The sequence below is a fragment of the Ailuropoda melanoleuca genome, chromosome 3, assembly GCF_002007445.2.
Source record: "Ailuropoda melanoleuca isolate Jingjing chromosome 3, ASM200744v2, whole genome shotgun sequence".
NCBI classification, from domain to species: domain Eukaryota; kingdom Metazoa; phylum Chordata; class Mammalia; order Carnivora; family Ursidae; genus Ailuropoda; species Ailuropoda melanoleuca.
In genome coordinates this window covers 105,489,506-105,514,111 of record NC_048220.1, presented here as the reverse complement: position 1 = coordinate 105,514,111, position 24,606 = coordinate 105,489,506, and the positions used below count along the sequence as shown (strand labels likewise).

Below are 24,606 nucleotides of genomic sequence, written 5' to 3'. Positions count from 1 at the left end.
CACTGAGTAGTCACTCACTCTGGCCTCCCATTTCCCACTGGATTGGACCACACTTTCTCTTATGTTGTTTCCACCATCAATACCGGGGGCCCTTCATCAGAGCTCCATTTAACACTGAATGCAACATTGTTCCTACCATCTTCTTCCACACCACCTCTTCCTTTTCCCCTTCTTCCTCTAGAGAACACTCAGATACGGGCCCTATTTCCCAGCTAGACCCTTTTTGTCTTCAGAACTTAACTCCTGACCTTGACTCCAGACTTATGAATACACCTTTCCCTCTTCTGCCACCCATATTTCAAAGGCTGATTCCATAGTTGAGGCTACGAAAAGCCCCTTGAAGGAAACCCTCATGCAGATCAAGGAGAAGAAAGATTCAGTCCCTGGCCTGAATAGCTCCTTTCCTGCATGCTTACCTGTGGGTAATAAAAGCCAGATGGCCACGAGGTTATTTCCCTAAAATTCCGCTCATAGGCTCATGGGCTCAGGCTGAGGAAGAGAGGAAATAGGACAAAACTCTTTTATTTAAGAGAAAAGACCCAGAGAATGCTAGGAGACCTTTGGTTGGAGAAGATCAAATAGGGAATGTAGGATTGGAGACCATCCACCCCAGGGAGGCCCTCCTCTACTCAGGGCAGCCTGTTAGAGACGCCTAGGAACAAGTCATCCTATTACCCACCACAGGATCCACCAAAGAGTACTCAGAAAACAGGAATAAGTGTGTGTTCCAGTGGCTTCATCCACTGGACAGAAGAGGCAAAAAGAGCCATGGCATAAAACCAAAACACTGTCAGCTTCTGTGCAGAGTCCAGATCTACTAGAAATCAGAGCTGCTTCTCTGGTAAAGAGGATATTGAAACTGACATGGGCTTGATGCCAGGACCCCGAGATCATGACCTGAGCTGAAATCAACAGTCAGCTGTATAACCCATTAAGCCACCCCGGTGCCCTCACGCAGATTCTTAAGTTGCAGAGTACTCTACACAGTCACAGTCAGAATCATAAGACCCATGAAGAATGTGAGGCTCTAGAACGAGCAACTGGGTTTGATACTCCTCAGGGACCCTGTACCAAGGACACCAAGTCCGACAGGCCCCTCGCTCCTGTCTCTGGGTGTGTGTGTTTCTAATGGTCAATCATAAAAGTAACTCCTCCATTCTCTGCTACCAGAATTTCTCTCAAAGAAATGTTTCCATACAATTAGAGAAAATTAATTGGTTCTCTCATTATTACAATTCTCTGAAGAGGTGAGGCACAGTCTCTCACAATCAGAGTATTCTCAAATATATTTGTTTCTTCTAAAAGGAGAATGGTATCTTTTGTCTCTGCTGCATTTGGGCGAACTTTAGAGTCTCCCAAGAACTGAGGCTTAGAGAAAAGAAGAGGTCTTTTTATCTCTTTTTGAGAGCTTGCTTTGACTTCTTGAAGGTGATGAAGGATAAGGAGGGCCAATGACAGTGGCATTACACCCCGCTACCATCTTGAATTGCCCCTTCTATGTCCCTGAAAATATTCTATTAAAATTTTTTATTATAATATTGCCCTTACAAAAACAAAAGCATTCAGAGTTTTTAAAAAATGAGAAAAGCCATTAATACCATGCTCTAGGACCTGGACTTACCAGCACTTCCTGTTCCATAATTATTTGGAACTTTATAACACTGTGGGTTAGAAAGGTTGTGCTTACACAGGCATCATAGGGCCAGAATTTCCCACTGAGCCTCCATGATTATAGCAAGAGACAAGAAACCTCACATATCACAAAAAAGGAGCTGGATTTTAGTAATCTTGGGGTTCTGAGTTTTGAAGAGTAAGAATTCTCTATGACCTGGACTACTTTGGTAGAGAATCACTTCTACCTCCCCAAGACCCCCTTACATTCCTGATGGGGGCTGGGACAATGAGCACTGCTCCCCACTTAGCATGCCCTTAAAGAAAATATACAGCAGACCACCAACTTCCCTTTCCTGTCCCCATACAACAAGCTCTAAAGCAACAGAAACACAGAACCCCCAGCTGTGTTTTAATGAGTGGGATACAGGAGGAAGCCAGAGCAGGGTTAAAGTCTTTGCAAACCTGAGAGCTGAAGGAGCATATATTTTTATCAGGCCTGGGAAAGGAATCTCCATATATCTTTAAGTAGCCCTCAGTTCACCCTCCAGCCGGTGGAAGAGAGCTGGATTCAAAGTGAGAGATAAAAATTGATGCATGTCCCAGGTCACCTCCCATCATGTCCCATCTGGCAGAAGTGCTTAAGAATGACTTTTCCAGAAAACAGTGGCTTTTTGAATGTTAGAGAAATTGACCCCCCTCCCCAGTCCAGTGTATACAGAGCTGGATGAGCTTGAAGGTGACAGATATTTGGTGGTCATACTGAGGTGGATCATAGGATGGAGGTTGACCAGGCCAAGGAACAAAGTAAGTGCTGCTTATGGATCTGCTGAGTCTGAGGGATTCACTGGTCTCAAAACAAGCTTTGAATTCAACAATGAATTCTCCCTGCTGAGGGGATATCTAGGGAAAGGAAGCCCTACTTTGTTGTGCTTGACTTGATATCATTCCAGGGCAAAGGGGTCACACAGCCTTCAGCCACACAGCACCTACAGAAAATCAAGGGCAAGAGTGGTGAGAGGTTGGGGAATGAATGGGAAAGGAGGAAAACCAGTGGAAAGAGGGAAAAATGACCTAGCTGGTGGGAAGGAATGGGAATGTTTTCATCATCATTAATAATCATGACACAACCCACCTCACCAAACACCACACACACAGACACACACACACACACACACACACACACACCCTGATCTATTTGTGAGTGCCTCAGATACCACTCAGATACCATGCACCTCAGAGCATGTCATCAACGTGTCACAGGAAGGTCGGGAATTTAGATATTTCACAAAGAAACAAGAATTTTCTCTCTCCCAGTTAAGTATAGAACTTCAAATTGCTAAGTGCTTCATTTCATTAGGCTCTAAATATATATTTAAATTTAACCCTTAATGTGATCACCACATTAAAATTATAAATATAAACCATTACACAGTAGACTTTGACCTGGTAAGAAAAGTGTCTAGCAGCATGCACAATGACCGTGTTGTCACATCGACGGTAATACCTTCACGATGCCCGCTTCCAAACAGTGGAACCAAAAGGGAGCAGTGAATGAGCACCAAGAGTGCCAGGGGCCAGGCCTGACCGCGGTCAAATGATGTGGCTGCAGCTGGCCATGCCGGGAGAACAGCAGCGCTCCTTGGGTGCTCGAAGAGACACNCCTCCTTGGGTGCTCAAAGAGACAGCCTCTGCACACAGATGAGGCCGTAGCACGGTATTTTTCAAGTTCTTGCTCTGTATTCATTCCGACTCAGTGGTAGTGACTGCCAGGCAGTCAGAGAAAAATGCCATCCGCTGCAGGGGCCTGCCCCGCCTTCCCCGCGGGGTGGACGTACATTTCCCCGTGTATTTCTCATGGACTTTCACACCGGAAGACGACAAGCCATTCTCTGGGTCAATAACGTGCTTGGTGCTCCCATAAAGCTGCGGGCTGAGGGAGAGGCTCATGAGCTTGAGGTTCTCCCCAGGCCGAACTGCGGGGCTGCACAGAGGCCCATGGTCCCCATACTGGTGGCAGCAGTCTTACTGGACTGGCCTTGCCCCTCTGCTGTTGCTGTTGGGCTTGCTCTGGCTCCCCTTCCTCCCAGGGAGCCCCTCGCTGCCTCCTGGGTGAGGCCAGGAATAGGTGAGCCTGCCCACCTTTATCAAGTGGTGTCATCTCCACTACTGCAGCTGGAGCCCTGGCCCTGACTTCTCCAGGGGTCGCATTCCTGAACTTACCCAGAGAAGCCGCATGCACTCTCAGCCTGCTCAGCCCGGGAGGTAGATTCTCCTCCGTGTCAAACCCGTCGTCAGATTCCCTTTCCTCAAAGCCCTGGCTGAAGGTAGGAGCACTCTTCCTAGATGGCAGGTGGTGGTCACAGATGGCTTCCAGCACAAAACCACATGTCCTCCTTGTCGTCTTCCTCTTCTTGCACCCTGAACAGACACTTCTGCCCACTGGCCGTGGGTTTCAAGCTTGTGGGTCTGTCTGTGCAGAGTGCTGGTCCAGTCTAGCCAACTCAGGGAGGTCTGAAATTTTGAAGATAGGGCACAGCCATAGCCTTTTTTGTTGTTATTTGGCTTGGATCATATATGATCCAAGAAACCTCTGCTACAAACCAGGGGAAAGGAGACTCTAAATTTACATGCTTAAGTGGAAATGCTAAAAAGGAGGAATTATGGAAATATCTCACAAATACAGATAATTAAAGCAGGTTTTCCAAATAATGTTATTGATTTAGAACTATAGTTAATAACATGAAGATTCTTTTCCAAGAAACCAGAACNTAAAAAGGAGGAATTATGGAAATATCTCACAAATACAGATAATTAAAGCAGGTTTTCCAAATAATGTTATTGATTTAGAACTATAGTTAATAACATGAAGATCCTTTTCCAAGAAACCAGAACCTCAGAACATTATCAACTACTTTTAAAAAATATAAAATAGGTTTCACCTTTATAGTCTGTTCTCTTACTAAAGTACTTTTCATTTCTAAAGCTAGATTTTTAAAAAAATTACAATTTGATTTTTTGTTGTCTTGTTTGTTTCATGGTGGTATAAGCAACACAGTGAAGTGCAAAAAATTTTAGGGTGTTGTTAGATGAGTTTTAAGAAATGCATGCCCACATTGGAATACAGAACATTTTCATGAAATGAAAATTTTCCTTCATGTCCCTTCCCAGTTAATCCACACACTGGGGTAACCACTGCTGTCACTGTTTTTTTTTGTAATTCCGGTATGGTTGACATACAGTGTTATACTAGTTCCAAGTGTATAATTCTGATTTCTTAAACCATAGATTAACTTAGCCTATTTCAGGACCTCATATAAATGGGGTCATATATATCTTATTAACTTTAAACTAGCACCACACTGTCTTCATAACTGTAACTCGCTGTAACCTTGTAACTTTAGAGAAATTATTGAAATTGTGTAGTAAGCTCTCCAAAATTATATTTCCTTTTCAAGAATTCTTTTGGCTATTTTAGGTTTTTCATATTTCCATATGAATTTTAGAATCAGCCTGTCAAATTCTACAAAAACAAACAAAAATTGCCTGCTAAGATTTTGATAGAGATTACGTCAAATGTATAGACCAATTTAGGGAAAGTTGATATCTTGAGTCTTCTGCCCAACCAACCAGATACATTTTTCCATCTATTTTGGTTCTTTTTCTTTCTCTCAGCAGTGTTGTACAATGTTCGCTATATAGATTTTACATATATTTTATTAGATATCTCTATATTTCATATTTTAATGCTATTATTAGTACCGTTTTTCAATTTCAGTTTCTGATTGTTGTTAGTATGTAGATGCATATTTGATTTTTGTATTTTGATCTGTCAAGAGAATTGTCCATTTCATCTAAGTTATCACGTTTCCTGGCATTAAGATGTTCATAATATTTTCTTATTATTATTTGGATGTCTGCAAAATCTGTAGTTATGTCATTTCTCTCATTTCTGATTCTGATTATTTGTCTTCTCTCTTTTATCTTGATGAGACTGTGACTCACATCAATCTTCTCAAAAAGCCAGCTTTTACTCTCCTTTACAGATGATCCTTTAACAACATGGATTTGAACTGTGTGAGTCTCCTTATATACATATTTTTTCAATAAATGCAGCACAGCACTATAATTATATTTTCTGTTCCTTTGATTTTCTTAATAATATTTTCTTTTCCCTAACTTACTTTATTGGAAGAATACAGTATATAAACACATGTAACATACAAAATATGTGTTAAAATTATGTGTTAATTGACTGTTATCGGTAAGGCTTTCAGTCAACAGCAGGCTATTAGTAGTTAAGTTTTTGGGGAGTCAAAAGTTATATGCAGATTTTCAATTGCACAGGGGATTGGTACCCCTAACCTCCACAACGTTCAAGGGTCAACTGTATTTTCTCTTTTTTTTTCATTTGATTTTTTCTCTGAATGATTATTTCCTTTCTTCCGTTTACCATGGGTTTCATTTTTTTTCCTTCTTCTAGTTTCTTAAGGGGGAAAGTGACTCATTGATTTATGGCCTTTCATCTTTTCCAATAAAGGTGTTTAGTGCCTTATATTTCCCTCTAAGTACTGCTTTAGAGGTATCCCACACATTTAGATATGTTATATTTTCATTTTCATTCAGTTCATAATTCTTTATTTCCCTTTTGATTTTTTTCTTCAAATAGTGGATTATTTAGAAGGATGCATTTAGTTTCCAATATTGGGGGATTGTCCAGATACTTTTGTTACTGATTTCTAACTTAATACTGTTCTCAGAAAACACACTTTACCTTTTAAATTTATTGAGACTTATTTTCTGACCCCTGAATATGACCTTCCTTGGTAAATGTTTTGCATGCACTTAAAAAGTATTTTGTCTAATATTAATATAGTTCCTTCAGTTTAATTTTTAATTTGTATTAGCCTGGTATATCTTTTTTCATTCTTCTAACCTACTTGTGTCTTTAAAGTGTGTTTCTTATAGGCAGCATAAAGTTGGGCTGTGCCTTTTTATCCACTATGACAACCTATTCTTTAATTGGTGTTTAGATATTTTATATTTAATGTGATCATTTACACTGTTAGATTAAGCCTATCATCTCAATTTTGTTTCCTAATTGTCCTATCTATTCTTTGTTATCTTTTCACTTTTTCTGCTTTCTGTTGGATTAATTATATATTTGTTGTGATTCCTTTTTATCCTTTTTTTGGATTATTAGCTATAACTGGTTTTTTAAATTTTATTTTAGTGGTTTATTTAGCATTTCCACTATACACTTTTAGTTTGCCGCAATCTACCTGCAAGTAATATACCACTACATGTTTAGTATGAGAGCCTTACAATATATTCATTATCATGAAAAAAGATATACCATATGGTCTCTCCAATGACTGGCTTGGCCTACCTTTCTTTCTCAGGTAAAATTATGGATGGTGTGGTCTTCTTCAGATAGCCATAACCAGGAGCTCACCAAGGATTTCCTTAGATAAGGAATCCCAAAGCAATATGAGACATTAGATCAGGCTTCCTCTTGGTCACCCCAATAAAATCCAGAGCCAGTGTCTTCTGGTAATTTTTTGGCACCACCTGCAACAAAAAGAGTATCATTAATCAGGCCATACCTCCCAAGGGACTATTTTTCTAGATGGTCCAGTCTTAGGAGGCCAAGCTTAGGCAGTTCACTGAATATGTAGTATCAATGGCCCCCCAATGTTCTTTATACACTGATTCTCTTAGCTTATTTGAAACTCTAGCCCAATTTCCATGTCAATGTGTTTCCAACCAGCTCTCATTGCCAGGACTTTGGATAGGTCCTTTTGAACACCCAAACTTAAGGATTAAGATAAAATTTTGAATTGTTTAAAATAGTGATTTAAAAAGTTTTTTTAGTGCAGATTTTTTTGTCAAAAATGAAGGTTGACAAAATAGAAGGCAATTATATGCTGTCTTTGTGCAGGTATCACAAATCATGAACTAGCTCAAAGAAGGGAGAGCAAAGCAGGAGGGGCAGCACGACACAGTGGTTTTAAGTGTGGACTCTGAAATCGGAATACCTGGGCTTGAGTTGTGATTTCTGATGAATGAAAACTAAGTAGCTCTTTTGTTTGTTTGCTGGATATTTTTATTTTCTTTTAGGTATAAAGGAAAGGAGTTAAAAAGTTTTTTTGTTTTGATGATAGAAAAATGTCTGCTTCAAAACAGCTCTCCTGCTTTAAAATATTGATATCAGCCTTTGTACGAAGGTGCTGTTTTATTTTGTCTGGTGAAAAGATTCCAAGAAGTTCTGGTGACATGCCATGCATCGATGTGGTAAAGAGGTAAGTCACGATGGGTCTGCAGTCTATTACCAACAAAGTTATGAAACTCCTGGTGGTCTGAAAGAGGTATAGTCCTTCAGGAAACTGGAGAAGATTCCAGATAACCATCTCAAGGATTACCTGAGATCTCTCACAAATCCAGATTTGCACGAGTTAAGTGCTGAACAGGTGCTGGCCAGTAACTGAATGAATTCCTAGAGAATTCTGTGATCTTTCAGTCTCATTAACTCAGAAATAATATTTCCCTGTGGCAGGAAAGTATCAGAACCTCTAATCCATTTAAAGCATAAGTCATTAGAATGTAGAATCCTCAATTTGCATTACAATATGATGGACCACAGGAGGTCCTCATTAAGATGATTAAATGGGTTCTTCTGGGGCTATTGCAAATAAGGACTTAAACATCAAGTCTTTCGCTGGCACAAAAGGAAGACGAAATTCCTAGTTATAACTACAGGAATAGAAAAGATGTCGACATAGGCTATGCCTGATGGGTAAACATTATGATATAGAGCTGGCAAGGAGAAAACAAAAAATGACATCTAGAATATGAAATTAAGAATCAATGTGGGGAAGTGTGTCAATGATTCATCTGCAAAGATGAATTAAAAAGAGAATTTTATGGGTAGCAAGAAGGGGAAGTTTGAGTTTTCATTGACCATCTAATATATGACTATACTTCCTTGAATACTTATCTTGTTTGCATTTTTAGCTTGTTAGTGCAATTATTTTTAACTTGGTTGAATTTTTATAGCCATTGAGATGGAAAATATTATAACTAAGGTATCAACATAAGAATAGATTTTGTTCATCTGTTATGTTTTTGTTCATTTATTGTTAAAGTGATATTAGTGTTGAAAACTTGAAATGTTTAAGCATACTATATGATAAAATAATTAAGTAATTCTGCTAATGTGTTTGGGAACCATTATTTTCAGTGAGATGAAAGAAATACTAGTAAAATATCAGGGTTTATGAAAAATATGAATAGATCAGTATAAACTCATAATTTAAAACAGTATGTTCTGATTCCTTGCCATGTCCACTGAAGGTGGTCAAGACTCAATGATACCCATTGCTTATGAGCACCTGAAGCAGCCAGATTGGGGTTTTCAAATACCATTGCCCACTAAGAGAAACCAGTGTTCTTTGGAGGAATGGCTGACTCCAGGTCTGACAGAGGCAATATGCAGGATGAATCTGAAGAATTGTAACTATGGCATTTTCTTAACAGTGTATTTCAAGGAACGTAAGTTATCATTATAATGAACTCTAATTTATCAATTTTAATTTAATGCTGTTTTTGTGTCTTGCCTGAAAAACCTTTGTGCAACAAAAATCAGTTATCTTCTGTTTCCTTCTAGAACTTTATAGTTGCTACTTTTACATGTATGTGCATGACCTATTTCAAGTTGATTTTTGTATATGGTGTGAACTATGGATCAAAGTTCTTTTTATGTTTTTTTGTTTGTTTGTTTTGCATAGGGATTTCCAACTGTTCCAGCATTGTTTGTTGAAAAGACTACTTTTGTCCACTCAGTTACCTTGACAACTTTCTTGAAAATCTGTTGTCCATATATGCATGGTTTGGTTTCAGACTCTCTATCCTGTTCCATTGGTATTCTTTTTTTTTTTTTTTAAAGATTTTTTATTTATTTATTCGACAGAGATAGAGACAGCCAGTGAGAGAGGGAACACAAGCAGGGGGAGTGGGAGAGGAAGAAGCAGGCTCACAGCGGAGGAGCCTGATGTGGGGCTCGATCCCATAACACCGGGATCAAGCCCTGAGCCGAAGGCAGACGCCTAACCGCTGTGCCACCCAGGCGCCCCCGTTCCATTGGTATTCTTATACCAGTACCACAGCCTTGATTATTCTAACTTTATAACCCTTGAAATCAGGTAACATGATTCTTCCTCTTCTTTTTTTTCACCAAAGGTATTATGTTTATTCTAGGTCTTTTGCATTTCCATATCTATTTTTGAATCAGCTTACTAATTTCTATAAAAATGCCTGCTGGAATTTTTTTGTGGGTAATGAGATTGAATATACACATCAATTTGTAGGGAATTGATATCTTAACACTGAATCTTTCCATCCATAAACACCATGTATCTCTCCATTTATTTAGATATTTTACAAGAGCCAATTTAAAAACTATATATATAAATTCCAGTTAGTTAGCATACAGTGCAATATTAGTTTCAGGTGTACAATATGGTGACTCAACACTTCCATACATCACTTGGTGCTCATCACAAGTGCACTCCTTAATCCTCATCACCTATTTCAACCATTCCCCCTCCTCCCCTTTGATAACCATGTTTGTTCTCTATAGTTAAGAGTCTCTTTCTTTGTTTCCCTCTCTCTTTTTTTTCTTCCTTTGATCGTTTGTTTCTTAAATTCCCCGCAAAGGCCACTTATTAAGTCTGTTAGTTTTTTTGTAGTTTTTGAGGTCTGTGTAGAAGACCATGTTGTCTGCAAATAGAGACAATATTATTTCTTCCTTTTCCAAATGTATGCACTACCAGCCTCCCCCCACCACCTTCCCTTTCTGTTTTCCCTACTGCAGTAGCTAAGATCATCAGCACTATGTTCACTAGGAAGAGCAAAGCACAGATCTTTGACTTTTTGCCAAAAGAAAAAAAAAAAGGCTTGGGGGCAAGCATTTAGTCTTTCACCATTAAATATGATGACTAGATTTTTTTTTTTTTTACAGATGCCTTGTAACAATATGAGGAAGCTATCCTTTATTTATAGCTTGCTGAGTTTATTTCTAAATAGATGTGGAATTTTTGTCAGATAATTTTCCTGCATCTATTGAAATGATCATATAGTTTCTAAAATTTTTTTTAGGCTACTGATATGATGAAGTACACAATTGGTTTCATATATTGGACCAACCTTGCATTCTTGAATTAAACTCTACTTGGCCATGATGTACTTTCCTTTTAAAATATTGCTAAATTTGATTTGCAAATATTCTGTTAAGGATGGCTATTGTCTATGTTCAGGAGAAATACTGGTCACCAACTGTTTTTTCTTATGTCTCTGTCTGGCTTTAGCATCATGGTCATGCTAGCCTCATAAAATGTCAGAGATTCTTGCTCTTCTCTTTTCTGGAATAGATATTGTAGAATTGGTATTATTTTCTACTTATTTAGTTGTATTCAAATCTTTTTAAGATCTTTTAATTATCTGTAGATTCTCAGTGATGTTGTTTCCTTTTATTGCTTGTTATGGATATTTATGCCTTCTTTTTCTTTGTATTGCCATGGGGTTAATGATCTTTTTCATCAATAATGTTGTTTTATTGTTCCTATTTGGTTTTTTCCCTTCTATTTTTCATCTTTTTATCACTTCCTTTTTTACTTTCTCGGAGTTTAGTTCACAGTGTTTTTATTCTAACCTATTGAGTTGAATGCTTAGATATTTTCAGGCTTTCTTCTTGCCTGACCTATACTTGTTGCAATACGCTTCCTTCTATTACAGGTTTAGGTGGAACTGATTTTGTGAATAGTACACAGTAGTTTTTGATTTTTTGTTTTACCTGTATGGATAACTGAGCCAGAAGCATTTATTGAAGTACCACTTTTCTCCTACTATCCTACATTGCCACTTTGTTGTAACTCAAGAATCTACAGGTAACTGTTCTGGATTCTCTTACCATTCTCTTGACTACCCATGTGCAATACCACATTGTCTTATTATTAGTTTATAGGAAGTCTTAGTCTGGTAAATTCTCCCAATTTGCTCTTCAAAAGTATCTTGGCTTTTCTTGCCTTATAGCATCTCCATATGTGATTTTATAATTAAATAATAAAATTTCCCAAAAAAAGAAAGCTTATTGGGGGTTTAATATGAAATGTATTGAATATTGTGGGAAACTGATCTTTATTGAGGAAGGTCGAAGGATATGAATAATCATATGTGCTATATCCAGTGCCATGGGCAACCACAGGAAAAGGTACTGTTAAAATTATGAAGAATAGACTATCAGAATAAGCCTGATACGGAATTAAGAATAACAGGACATCAGAGCAAGTTCAGTTAACTACTGATAAAAATGGAGTATCTGCCATTTAATAACAGTAGGATGATTCATAACAACTGTAGCTTTAATTCCATATACTAGAGCTAAAAATCCTTGCAGAAATTTGTAGCCAGTTGCTAGTTACCTGCATGCCATATGGCATTTTGTTGTCGCTCCATAATAAAATAAGCTAACTCTGTATTTATGAACGGGCTTATTCCTTTGGATTTAAATTTCTTTCTTCATCTTCCCAATATATAAATCACTTTGGGGGAAAATAGACATCTTTAATATTGAGTCTTTCAGCCAAAACCTTGATGAATTCCTCCATTTATTTAAGCCTTAATTTACTCAGTAATGTTTTGTAATTTTCTATATAGTGGTCCTACAATACATGATTAGATTTATTTCAGGTGTTTTTGATGCTAATGTAAATGGTACCTTTAAATTTTCACTCTTCTGCTGGCATGTATAGTTTATTTTTCAATATTAAAACTGTATAAAGTAACTAAACTCCTTTTTTTCTAATACTTATATTTTTGCTTTTCTTATACACAATTGCATAATCTACAATGTTCATATTACTTTTCCCTTTCTAATCCTTATGCCTATTTTCCTATTCTTGCTTCATTGCACTGATTAGCTCCTCTAATAAAATGCTCAAAAAAGAAGTGGTGAAGTATTAAGTCAGTAGGTGCTAAGTCTAAATTGGGATTCTTATAGAAGCCCATCATCATATCAACAAGGTTGCCTGGAGGTTTGTGACAGTAGAAAACCAAACGGAGGCCTATAAAGTAGGAATTATGAATCTTTGTTATATCTGCATTAGTTCCATAGCTGTCACTATATAGAGCTCACACTTCACTAAATTCCTGTGTGTTCTCAAAAAGATTTTTTTTTTTTTTGGTCCTTCTCATGCCTTCATAAGGATCAGTTGGGACATCTTCCATGAGAAAACCTCAGAGTAGTTCAGCCCAAAAGATGTACTCCTAGGCCTTCTTTTCCAGGTCTGAATGGTCAATTTATATCTGACGTCAGTGTTCTCAGCTCACTGTTCATAATGAAACCAAGAATTTGTCCACACAGACTAGGGATTTCCCACATCCCCGTTAGGCACGCCATCTCCCTTGCAGAGGTTCTCACCCAGAGGGTCCCCATCTTTTCACAAGAGACAGTTCCGCCATTCAGGAAGAGGATAAGGTGGGTAGGAAATGTGAAGGAAGCAAGTGGGAGCTACATGAAGAACCATGTGAACATAAGTATACAGACACCCTCATTGTTGCCAAGTACTGCCCTTCTGCGGGCAGCACAAACAGTGTGCTCATCTAAAGATGCTCACGGACGAAAAGGCAGAACCACAGCAAAAAGAGCAGGAGATATTTTAGAGATGTCAAGTTCTCAAATCTGTGGCAGACAGAATTTCTCACACCAAGAGTTCTGCTCTGCAAGTGTCCTTTGTTCCCAGGGAAAACAGTTGGGGTTGCAGGGCAGGAGTCAGAGAAGAACTGAAGAGACATTAGACAGGGTCTTTATGTGCAATCACCACAGTTTATATAAACGTATGTAAAAAATAACAAAAGTATAATAAAATGTCACTTGAACATACCAAGAATCAAGGCCACCAGGGTCAAAGACAGTAAAATGAACAGTCATGGGAAGGGGATATCAGAAGCAGAGTGTCTGAAATGCAAAGTGAGTTTAGATGTAACTTTTACACATTAGTCTTAGCATCTACTTGCCAGAGGATAGAGAAGAAAGTTAAAAAGAACTAATATTAACTGAAAACGTGCTCTACATTGTACTTTTTTTTTTAATGATAAAAAATATTCAGATGGGTGAAATAGGCTTGCTTGAAGTCACACAATCTGTGAGTAGCTGAGCAGGATTAAAACAAGACCATCTGGCTCAGTACCAAACCATTTCCATAATACCAAACTCTCAGTGAGGAAGAATAAATGGGAGATCTGGTCAACGTGCATCAATTTCAAGGTCCAGGATCCTTCCAGAGAGACAGGTCAACTTACATGCTTGAGATGAGAAAATGCATAAACATCACCTGTACTGAATCTCATCCACCCATATTTCCATCTTTGTACAAGAATTTTCCATATATCTTTAGGGGTCATGCTAAGCCCCTCCTTATGATGTAATTTCTAGGAATTGATTTTTTTTTTAAAGATTTTTTATTTGACAGAGAGAGATAGCCAGTGAGAGAGGGAACACAAGCAGGGGGAGTGGGAGAGGAAGAAGCAGGCTCCCAGCGGAGGAGCATGATGGGGGGCTCGATCCCAGAGCACCGGGATCACGCCCTGAGCCGAAGGCAGACACCCAATGACTGTGCCACCCAGGCGCCCCTGATTTTTTTTTTTTAATCCACGATTTCTTCATGTCCTTTATTGGGAATGACTGTATGGCCAAAATTACACCAAGCTAATATTAGCAATTTCACAATGTCTGGTTATTGTTAATGTGGCATAATAAAGAATATGTAACTTGACAATATTCTATATACATAATTTGTTCTACTGACCATAACTATAAAAGTTTTACACACCACATTGAAAATGTTCTTCATTTATGATTATTTTCCATTATCTTTGCTGAGCTAGGTATCACCACACTACAGACATGAATTCTCTTGTAAAATTTTATCTATAAAGATGTCCCATAAATATAAAATCAATTAGCTTCCTAGTATTTATTAAGGCTTGAGCTAATACTGAGAAGGCTTTTCTGTGTTCAGTTCATTATGATTTTACCACCGTTATGAATTCTCTGGTGTACAGTGAGTTGTGACTTCTGAATGAATGCTTTCCCACATACAGCACACCGATACGGTCTTTCCCCAGTATGAATTCTCTGATGTAAAACAAGGTCTGACTTCTGGGAAAAGGCCTTTCCACATTCAGCACATACGTAAGGTTTCTCTCCTGTATGAATGCGCTGATGTCCTGGGAGGTGGGACTTCTGAGAGAAGGCTTTCCCACATTCACTGCATATATAAGGTTTTTCTCCTGTGTGAATTCTCTGATGTCCAATGAGATGTGATTTCTGACAGAAGGCTTTTCCGCATTCACTGCATTTATAGGGTTTTTCTCCAGTATGCGTTCTCTGATGTATGATGAGCTGTGACTTCCTGGAGAAGGTCTTTCCACATTCAGTACATTCATAAGGTTTCTCCCCAGTATGAATTAACTGATGTGTAATGAGTTCTGTCTTCCTGCTGAAGGCCTCCTCACACTGAGCACATTTGTAGGGTTTCTCCCCAGTGTGAATTCTTTTATGTATAATGAGGTGGGACTTCTCACAGAAGGCTTTCCCACATTCAGTACATTCATATGGCTTCTCTCCAGTATGAGCTCTATGATGTATAATCAGCTGTGACTTCTGGGAGAAGGCCTTCCCACATTCTCTACATTCATAAGGTTTCTCTCCAGTGTGAATTCTCTGGTGTATAATGAGGGGTGATTTCTGGGAGAAGGCTTTCCCACATTCACTACACTCATATGGTTTTTCCCCAGTGTGAACTCTCTGATGTATAATGAGCGAAGATTTTTGAGAAAAGGCTTTTCCACATTCAGAACATTCATAAGGTTTCTCCCCAGTATGAGTTCTCTGATGTACGATGAGATGAAACTTCTCACTGAAGGCTTTCCCACATGCACCACAATCATATGGTTTCTTTCCAGTATGAATTCGTTGATGTACAATGAGCTGTGACTTCTTAGCAAAGGCTTTTCCACATGTAATACATACACAGGTTTTCTCCTTAGTTTCAACATTCTGATACTGAATAAACGATTGTTTACTACTAAAAATGTTTCCACACTGATTATTATTACAGGGCATTACTCCATTGTGAATTTTCTCAAGATTAGAATCAGATGCACCATGGCTAGATGATTTTCCACATCCAAAACTCTCATCAGGGTTTTTTCTTGAATTGCTCTTATTACAACTACGTAGGTCAATATTATATTTCAAGTTCTTTTTAAATACATCATAGCTATGGGATCTTTGTCTTAAAGTATCTGGCTCTATGCACTTGTGAAATATTTTTCCCAATGCATTATATTTATGGCCTGACTCCACAGTCACTGTTTTGTTGTTGATGACTGTTACTTGCCTGAAAAGCTTGTCTTGGTTTTCCTGACATCTCTGCAGCTGGCCACCATCTTGACAGACATTTAAGATGGAGTACAATGAACCATCCTTTGTGACTCCTTTCAGGATATTATTATGGAAGGAAACAGACCCCAAAATACATGATTTGGGGTTGTCAAGGTTACTTTTCCTGTCTAAAAGAAAGAAAGATAAAATAAAACAATTGTAAAGAACAATTAATAGAATGCAGGAGAACAAGACAAATGATTAATCCAATGTAGTTGATGAACTCACAACACAGGGATGGGGATAGGCCATCTCGTAAGACAGTACAGCATATATTATGACCAGATGAGTGGAAGGAAAAGATGTTAAAGAGAAAAATTCATGGAAAAATTAGAACTGAAGGAGATAGAAATTATCACTCTCATCTTGGATTATTATTCCAGAATCTTTCCATTTTCCCTGCTTTCTGAATGGAAACCTTTTTCACCTTTTGAATTCATTTATCTTAAAAACCATTTGCTACATATATATATTTAACTACTATTATTATGCCACCACTATCCACAGAAACAAGGTCCCTCTGTACTCAAAATACTTTAACTCTCCTAACTAACAAAAACAACAGAAAAATCCAAGATCCTAGTATGGATTCAGTATAAGACTCATACCTAGAATCCAAGTTTATATTTCACTACTTGTCATAAATACCTTCTATGTGTACCAAGTAAAACTAGCAAAGTTTTCCCAAAAAAGCCTTAATTCTCTAACTTCAAGGTTTTGTTCATATACTCTCCCCACCACTCTGCCTTTACCCTCCTCCCTCAGTATCAACACTTTATGTATCTTTCAAAGCAGCTACAGCTGTATGCTCTGAAAAATGCCTTCTCAAACTGTAGTATCTTTAGACTCTCATTTTCTCTGAACTTTTAAAATGGTAACTATATTTGATATATAATCGTGCAGAGCCATGTACCTGGAGGTCTTACCATCTAAAGTACAACCTATGTTCCTGGGAGGAATTTGCCTTTCTATTGCCTCCAATATAAGGTGTTAAAGATATACATATATGCAGGGAGAAAAAAGATCAGTTAGAAACAGCTCTCCCTTATAAAATCTCACTATTATTTAATTATTTGTTGAATACCTACTAAATTCTCGGCATAGGGACAAAGAATAAGAGATTTCAATAAAGACAGAACATAAACTTTAGGCATCAATCAATTAAGAAAACAAAACAAACTGATATTTCACTTCCCTTGTCTCTCATCTGCCTGATTTTCATCTGGATAGATCCAATTTGGTATGTCTCTCTTTATGATCCATGGATCTTCTCCTTGCTCCAACTTAGAGATGACATCTGGTTTGGAAACTGCATATCCTATTAAGTGGAAATCACAGAGGAATTGAGATTGACTGCACTGAAGGAAAAAGTGAAGGTATAGTTTCAGGAGGGCTACAATGAAGCAGTCCAGGTGGCCCTCAGAAAAAATAATGACCTTCATTTGGGAAGATCTGAAGATCATAAAAGTCATTATATATGTCAGGTACTACCAACCACAGCACCTGATGAGGAAAGGCATGTGGATGGACAAATCTGAATTATGCAGGGAAGCCATCCTTACCTATTGAGACCAGGTGGCTGAAGTTCTCTAGCATCACATCCCTGTACAGGGTCCTCTGAGCAGGGTCCAGTTGCTGCCACTCCTCTTGGGTAAAATCCACAGCCACATCCTTGAATGATACTAAGCCCTGTAACAGTATATTCCTGTTCAATCTGAAGTGATCATTCTCATCATTTCTATTGCAGTATACAAAACTATACTACATCTAGTTTTGCATCACGGTATTTGGGAGAAACAATACAAAATCCTGTCTTTACAAGAAGAGCCAGACACAGATCAGGAAAACAGAAGATGCCTACTTGATGCAAATGGTAATTTAATAAATGATAAGGGCAGCATTCATATAACTGAGAGGAAGACAGATTATTCAAAGAATAATACTGAAACAACTGGATAGTAAACAGGAAAAGAATAATATCGAATCCATATGTTAAAGGTAGAATTGCATCCCCTTAAAATTCATATGTTAAAGTGCTAATGACCAGTTTCTCGGAATCTGACTTTATTTGGAAACAGGGTCATTGCAGATGTATTTCTATGAGGTCATTAGGGTGGACCCTAATCCAAGATGACTGATGTCTGTAACAAAAGGAGAAATTTGAATAGAGAGACAGATGCACCTAGAAGCAAGATGATATGAAGAGACATGGGAAGAAGATGGTCATCTACAAGCCAAGCAGAAAGGCCTGGAACAGATGGGTCCTCCAGCCTTCAGAGGGAACCAACTCTGCTGATACCTTGAGTTTTGACTTCTAGCTTCCAGAACTATGAGACAATACATTTCTGCTGTTTACTCCACCCAGTTTGTGGTACTTTGTTACAGTAGCCCTGGCAAATGAATATGCCATTTCTTATGTCTTGGATAATAGAAAACATATAAAAAAAATAGAAAACATACATTCTGGACGGAGCAAAAATTTAAACTCTAAAAAGATAGCCAAGAACATTAAAGTAACAAAACAAAACATGGGAAGATTTTTAGTAATAATTATAGAGCAGAGAAAGTCTTTCAAAGTAAAACATTAAAAAGAGAAAAAGAGAAAGAGAAAACACAGGAGAATCACAGAGTGTCAGAGTTCTTGACGATCATAATCTAATCACTTCATTTTATAGGATAACAATCATAACTTCTCCTTAATGAACAGTTCTATATTTGTACGCAAAACCTAATAATATAATGAAGTACACCAATTACAATAGCAATACCGAAAACAGATGTAACAAGAAATATGCAGGAAACACTCATAAAAAAACAAACAAACCCGTAACAGATTATTGACGTGACATTAAAATAAAAGACTTGGGTAAGTGTACAACCATAAGGTATTTCTGGAGGGAAAAGTGACTATTTTAATCATGTCACCATCATGTTCACAATAGTTGTCATCTAATAGCAGAATCTGAGTGATCTGTATTAGTTTAAGCCGTTTTTTAGGTTTTCCCCCTAAATATTTCATTATTATCAAATTTTGCTCTCAGAATAAAAAAAAATAAACACTGTTTCAAACAGCAACATTCCCCTGCTTAAAAGCATCCCTTGGTTCCATCCTTGCATTTATAATCAGTCTCATCTCAGTCATCTCAATCTTAAGATGCCTCTCATCCCACACCAAGTCCCATATTCACACCATCAAGCTGCCAGGCATTTACTTTGTCCTTTAAACAGCCTTATTAATTTCCTCATTTTACATAGGAGAAAACCAAGAATTACAGTGGTTAAGTAACTATTTGCCAGAGATTATATAATGAATATACGATTAACTCGCAGATTTAAAAGCAGGTATTCTGAATGATAGCTTGAGTTCTTGACCACTGCACTCCACATTGCCTCCTTGATATTGTAAAGAAGATCTTTTATATCTTATTGTTTTAATAATACCCTTAGTCAAAATTCCCATGAAACACCCTATATTTTAGTTTTCCTCAAATTCTCAGCCTTCCTAAAATCACTCTGCTCTTTCTACTTTTGCAAATGTTTCCTATTCTTATCCTACTTCCCTCATGATTCAAAGTTCAATAATCTTTTCAGCCTATTTTCTACTTCCTTAGAAAGCTGGTTGCTCCCCTGTCTCTGCTCTAACACTTCCTTGCTCCCATGTCTATTATAGAGGTTTTATTCGTCAATGCTGGTTTCCATATCTGTTTACCTAATTTTTCTCTGCATTCCTCCCAGAAAAAAAACCATACCTAAATCTTCTTGAGATACTCCACAGCCAGCCAGTGCATATGACACACATTAGGTACTCAACAAATGTTTGCTAAAAAGGGATGAACGACGATTATAGAGAATAAAATCAAGTTCACGTTTAGCTAAAAATAGTTTTGTGCATTAATCAGTTATATTCTTTTGATCTGAATAAGAGTGACATGAGAAGAAAATAAATGTGAAATGTAGAGAAAATCCATTCTGACAGAAAGATTAATAGATGTAATTCTAACATTCTGATTTGCTTTATTAATTATACTCAAATGCTTTGGGGTGCCTGGGTGGCTCAGCTGGTTAAGCGTCTGCCTTCGGCTCAGGTCATGATCTCAGGGTCCTAGGATCAAGCCCTGAGTGGGGCTCCCTGCTCAGTGGGGAGTCTGCTTCTCCTGCTCCTTCTCCCTCTGCTCCTCCCCCCGCCCAACTTGCACATGCACGCTTGCTCTCTCAAATAAATAAAATCTTTAAAAAAGTAATTATACTCAAATGCTTCAATATACTATATATGTATAAATTTTGTTAATTGTGAGAAAAACATAGTACATAATCAGTGGGAAATTGTACTTTTATCATCTACAAACATTTTTTGTGGTTTGGGTGACTGGGAGAATGGAAGAAATGGAGGCAAAGCAGGTGTTAGAAAGAGAAAGGAGGAACAGATGTGTGCAAACAATGACTTCACTTCTGGACATTATGGAAAAAACAGAAATCCCTCTTCCTAAAAAAACAGGCATATGAAGTTAATTAGCCCTGGTAGTTGGATTTATTAAGCTAATAAAAAATCCATTTTCCTTTTCTAAAGCTGCTCTAGTAGAAATAGAAGACTAACCAGACAGGTAATTTTAAACTTTCCAGTAGCCACAATCAAAAACTAATTTTCAAATACATATATGTATACCAATACATCCAAAATATCATTTCAAAGTGTAACCGATCTTTAGAAATTATTAGTGAGCTTTTTGGAACTCTATCTTCTAAACTCAGTATGTATTTTACACTTATGGCACATCTCAATTCAGACTAGCCAATTTCAAATGTTTAGTAACCACATATGGCTGGTGGCTCTGTCCTGGACAGCACAATTCTAAAGCTACTGATATCCACAAGAAAACAACCCTGTCTTTTTGCAATAGAACTCACTTGTTAAGCTCTATTACTGTAAAATATACATGAGATTTCTAAATTTCACAATAACAGTGATGATGATATAATAATAATACTAACAACAACTAACGCTTAACACAGAACAAACCATCCCAAGATACAGTTCCAGGCATGGTTTTTATTTGCTTAACTTTCACAACAACCCGATGAGGATTCTAATTTCCATTTTAAAGATACGAAAACAGTCCCAAGTCAACCAGGCTGCAAAGAAATATTATGCATCTGCTAAGATAATAAAGAAATCTAGGTACTGGCATGGGAAGATATTCAAAAATCTTTACATGATACAGTAAAATTAAAAAACAAGGTAGAGCATGGAATGTTTACTGTAACATTATTTTTCCAAAAGAGAAAAACAATAAAGAGACACTCTTATACATACTTAATCACACTTATACCCATATTGAAAACGTCTGGAAGATTACAAACAAATGGTGAAACTGATAATCTCAGGGGGAGGAGAGTTTAAGTTAAAGAGTCTCTCAGTTTTTAAATTTTTATTGTTTATATGGTTTAAAATTTATATACTGTCTATACAGCCAATGTTGGCAGGGAGAAAAAGTAATACAGACTGTTAAAAACAGAAGCGCGGAGAAGGAACTGGCCTTGAGCTGGACAGTGATCTTATATAATCTGAAATCACAGCAAAGGGTATGGAGCATCAGCGGTCCATGCTCTACAAAGCTTTGCCAGATAATTAGAATTTAAGAACTGCCTTTTGGGAAGAAAATATATTTAGGAAGACCATTCAAAATGTACCCATCCTGTGTTATCTAGATTTTATCAGTAGATAAAACTGGACAATAGGAAGCCTGTTTAATCAATTCAGTCCTCTAAACCAGAAATCTAACAAACTTTTTCCGTAAAGTTTGTATTTTCAGCATTGCAGGCCACACAGTCTCTGTTGTACTTAACCAACGCTACAATTGTGGCAGAAAAACAGCCATAGACAACAATACATGAACAAACGGTATGGCTGTGCTGCCAATAAAACTTCATAAAAATAGAGAACTGGATTTGGCCTACAGGCAGTAGGTTGATGAGCCTAGCTCTGAAGAATAAGGTTCAAGGCATTTGGCTATGACATTATGATACCTTCGTTCTAAAAGAGATCATTTTATGATACAGCTATAAGAAATCTGTTGCATTTACCATAGGAATGTTGGTGAGAACACTGTGTACTCCATTAGAGAAAGACCCAGAATGGAAATTTATTTTAGTCCTACATGGCAAGAAATAGTTTCTTCCTATGAGAAATGTATCTGTTTTCTCTTTAGAGGACTGCAAATCATGTAACTGATGATGTCTGCAAGAAATTCAGAAAAATTGGTACATCCATTTTTTAAAATGTTTTCAGGCCAGGTTATCTACATGTTACCTAGGAACTCTTTCTAGGTCTTGATCTTTATTTTGGCTACCTTTTCCCTACTCCAAATTTTAGCTATCTGTACTTTCCCATTTGACTGGGCAGAAAATGAAAGACGAAATTTTAAAAATTAAAAATAAAAGCAACTCACCTGGGACTTCATCATTTTCTGCTCTCTTCTAAAAGGGCAGATGCCTGAAAAAGCAAAACTGGTGATGAGAAGGACATTTTCACAGGCTCCCAGTCTCCTAGTCTGCAGCTTTCACATTCACCAGTCCAGAAACATTCACCACTAGAAGTCAGGTGGATGATGGAACAATCAGGCATAAGGCTGTTCGGTCCTTACAGAAGGGTCAGGAAGCACTAGGTGAAGAAATTCCTCTTGTGACTACACTGTGATGATACAGAACTTGGTCAAGGTGATTTAATTGTATAGATATGTTTCATATTGACTAACAGCCTATTGTTTCCCTATGAACCAGTAATTCTATTTGTAGAATATTTTTATAAGGCAATAAACATGAATAGATTTACATAAAGATTAACCGCAGACGGGACTTCCCTGGCAATAAGCATGGCCAGAGCCAAATGGAAAACTGAGAAATGTATTCCCTTATTTCCCAGAAAGAATCAGCAGCTGAATTCCAATAATCTCCCAGGAGGTCTTTTATATTTTCCCTCAACTCAGCAAATTCTCCTGCCAATCAATATTCATGGACCAAAATGTTAATTTTAAGATGTTTTCTGCTTAAACTATAATTGCCGATTTTCAACAGTGCAGTCATCTGAGTATAAAAATAGTGATAGGTTGGAACCACTCATACAAGAGAATATACTACAATGCAGGAAGGTATATACCTTGTCAATTTTTCTCAGTCCCAGGAGGAGTCATTCAGACAAGACTGAACTGGTTCACAGGAACTGAATGCTCCCATGACAGGAAGACTGCTTTATATGGAGTATTCCAGGTGTTGTCAAAACTGATCTGGAAGGAAACAACCAAAATAGTCATGTTCATGTCCGGGTACCCAGCAGGTGCTCAGTGTTTCTTGAACAAAATATAAAATGATTTCAGCAAGCTTAGAAAAAGGCCGAAAATCACACTTTTGGTAATAATTCATCCTTTTTAATTTGTTCGGTCTTGTTTTAAAATGATCATGGGGTGTGGCGGCAGGCACCAGACTAAGGGCCCAATGGTGAACTGAAAAGGCGTCTAACCTTTAAGAACTCAAGCGTTGCCTAAAAGCTGTGGAAATTTTAAATGTGTGTAAAAGTCTTTCCCAGTAAATTGGGGCTGCTCATCATGACTGCCTGATCCCACTATTCTCCCTCCAAATTTCTGAGTCCTCGGGCCTAGCAATAATACACCCACAGAACTTCACCATGACCATCACATCATGACCACGACATGGATGTCCCGGTCATTTAGTCCAAGCCCCCTCCCCAATCACTGATTCTCCAGAGTCCCCTAAATCACTGACTCTATTCCGTCCCCCTGAACGCCATTTCTGATCCCACAATCTCATCACTGACACATCATTCCCCAATTACTAATCTCACACCTCACTCCAACCCTGACTCCGAAATAAACCCAACATTAATCCCACAAACCTCCCCACCCCTGACTTCATAAACCTCCAATCACTGACCCTCAAAGACCCCTCCCCTCCTGTTATCAATCCAACGGACTCACCGCACATACCCGCCTTCCGACTTGCGGCTCTGTTATCAGATCCCGAAACGCCCATCACCGCTTTAACCGGGACAGCTGTCACAGCCATACTGGCGAACTCTCCCGCTTCCTGTCTGGGAGAGTGCAGCGCGGGACTCCCGAGCCTGCGCCGTGCCGTACTGGGCGGTTTTGCCCACTCCGCATCCTCGGCGGCTTTGTTCAGGAGGCAAGATGGCGTCTCCCAAGCTCTGTGTCTTGTTGTGGGAGCCGCCATATTAAGAGTCCGGTCAGGTCCGTACATACGGAGGAATTCGGTTTGTTCCTAACCTGAGTTTGGACTGTGCCACCGCGGCAGCGAGGGGAGGGGGCAAGATGACGGAAAGGAGGATTATACAAACCAGCGAGGTGCGAAGTTTTGCAGAGAGCTTTTAAAGGAAGATTGGGGAAGAAGTTTGAGTGTACGACCTCTATTAAAAGATTGCATTTGGTGAAAGAGGAGGAATTTGGAATGTTAAAATACTCTCA

At 38.1% G+C, this 24,606-nt stretch overlaps 1 protein-coding gene and 1 long non-coding RNA gene across 4 annotated transcripts; both read right to left on the bottom strand.

Moving 5' to 3' along the window:
- Window positions 1-3,280: 3,280 nt before the first annotated feature.
- LOC117801574 lies at window positions 3,281-7,288 on the bottom strand. Its single transcript, XR_004624265.1, has 3 exons — window positions 7,001-7,288; window positions 3,835-4,125; window positions 3,281-3,544 (listed from the first exon to the last, which is right to left on the bottom strand). It is a non-coding gene; the product is annotated as an uncharacterized LOC117801574 (long non-coding RNA).
- Window positions 7,289-13,453: 6,165 nt separating this feature from the next.
- LOC100474704 (zinc finger protein 300) lies at window positions 13,454-24,400 on the bottom strand. Of its 3 annotated transcripts, none has more exons than XM_019798463.2 (6): window positions 24,103-24,400; window positions 23,268-23,394; window positions 22,561-22,604; window positions 17,677-17,803; window positions 17,310-17,432; window positions 13,455-16,242 (listed from the first exon to the last, which is right to left on the bottom strand). In XM_019798463.2, exons 3-6 carry the CDS (start codon window positions 22,573-22,575, stop codon window positions 14,684-14,686), a joined length of 1,824 nt encoding a protein of 607 aa, XP_019654022.2. In that variant the 5' UTR covers window positions 22,576-22,604; window positions 23,268-23,394; window positions 24,103-24,400; the 3' UTR covers window positions 13,455-14,683. The 3 variants fall into 3 exon arrangements, with proteins under 3 accessions (XP_034512756.1, XP_019654022.2, XP_019654023.2); XM_019798464.2 differs by having other exon boundaries at window positions 24,112-24,400; XM_034656865.1 differs by lacking the exons at window positions 23,268-23,394; window positions 24,103-24,400 and having other exon boundaries at window positions 13,454-16,242; window positions 22,561-22,603.
- Window positions 24,401-24,606: the final 206 nt, after the last annotated feature.

What these genes read in the sequence shown, in the direction of transcription:
- LOC100474704 (XM_019798463.2), bottom strand. An exon ending in CAGCCACCTGGTCTCAATAG is followed by an intron (nt 17,433 to 17,676) that starts GTAAGGATGGCT and finishes TCCACTTAATAG; the next exon opens with GATATGCAGTTTCCAAACCA. An exon ending in TCAGGCAGATGAGAGACAAG is followed by an intron (nt 16,243 to 17,309) that starts GGAAGTGAAATA and finishes TCTTTCTTTTAG; the next exon opens with ACAGGAAAAGTAACCTTGAC.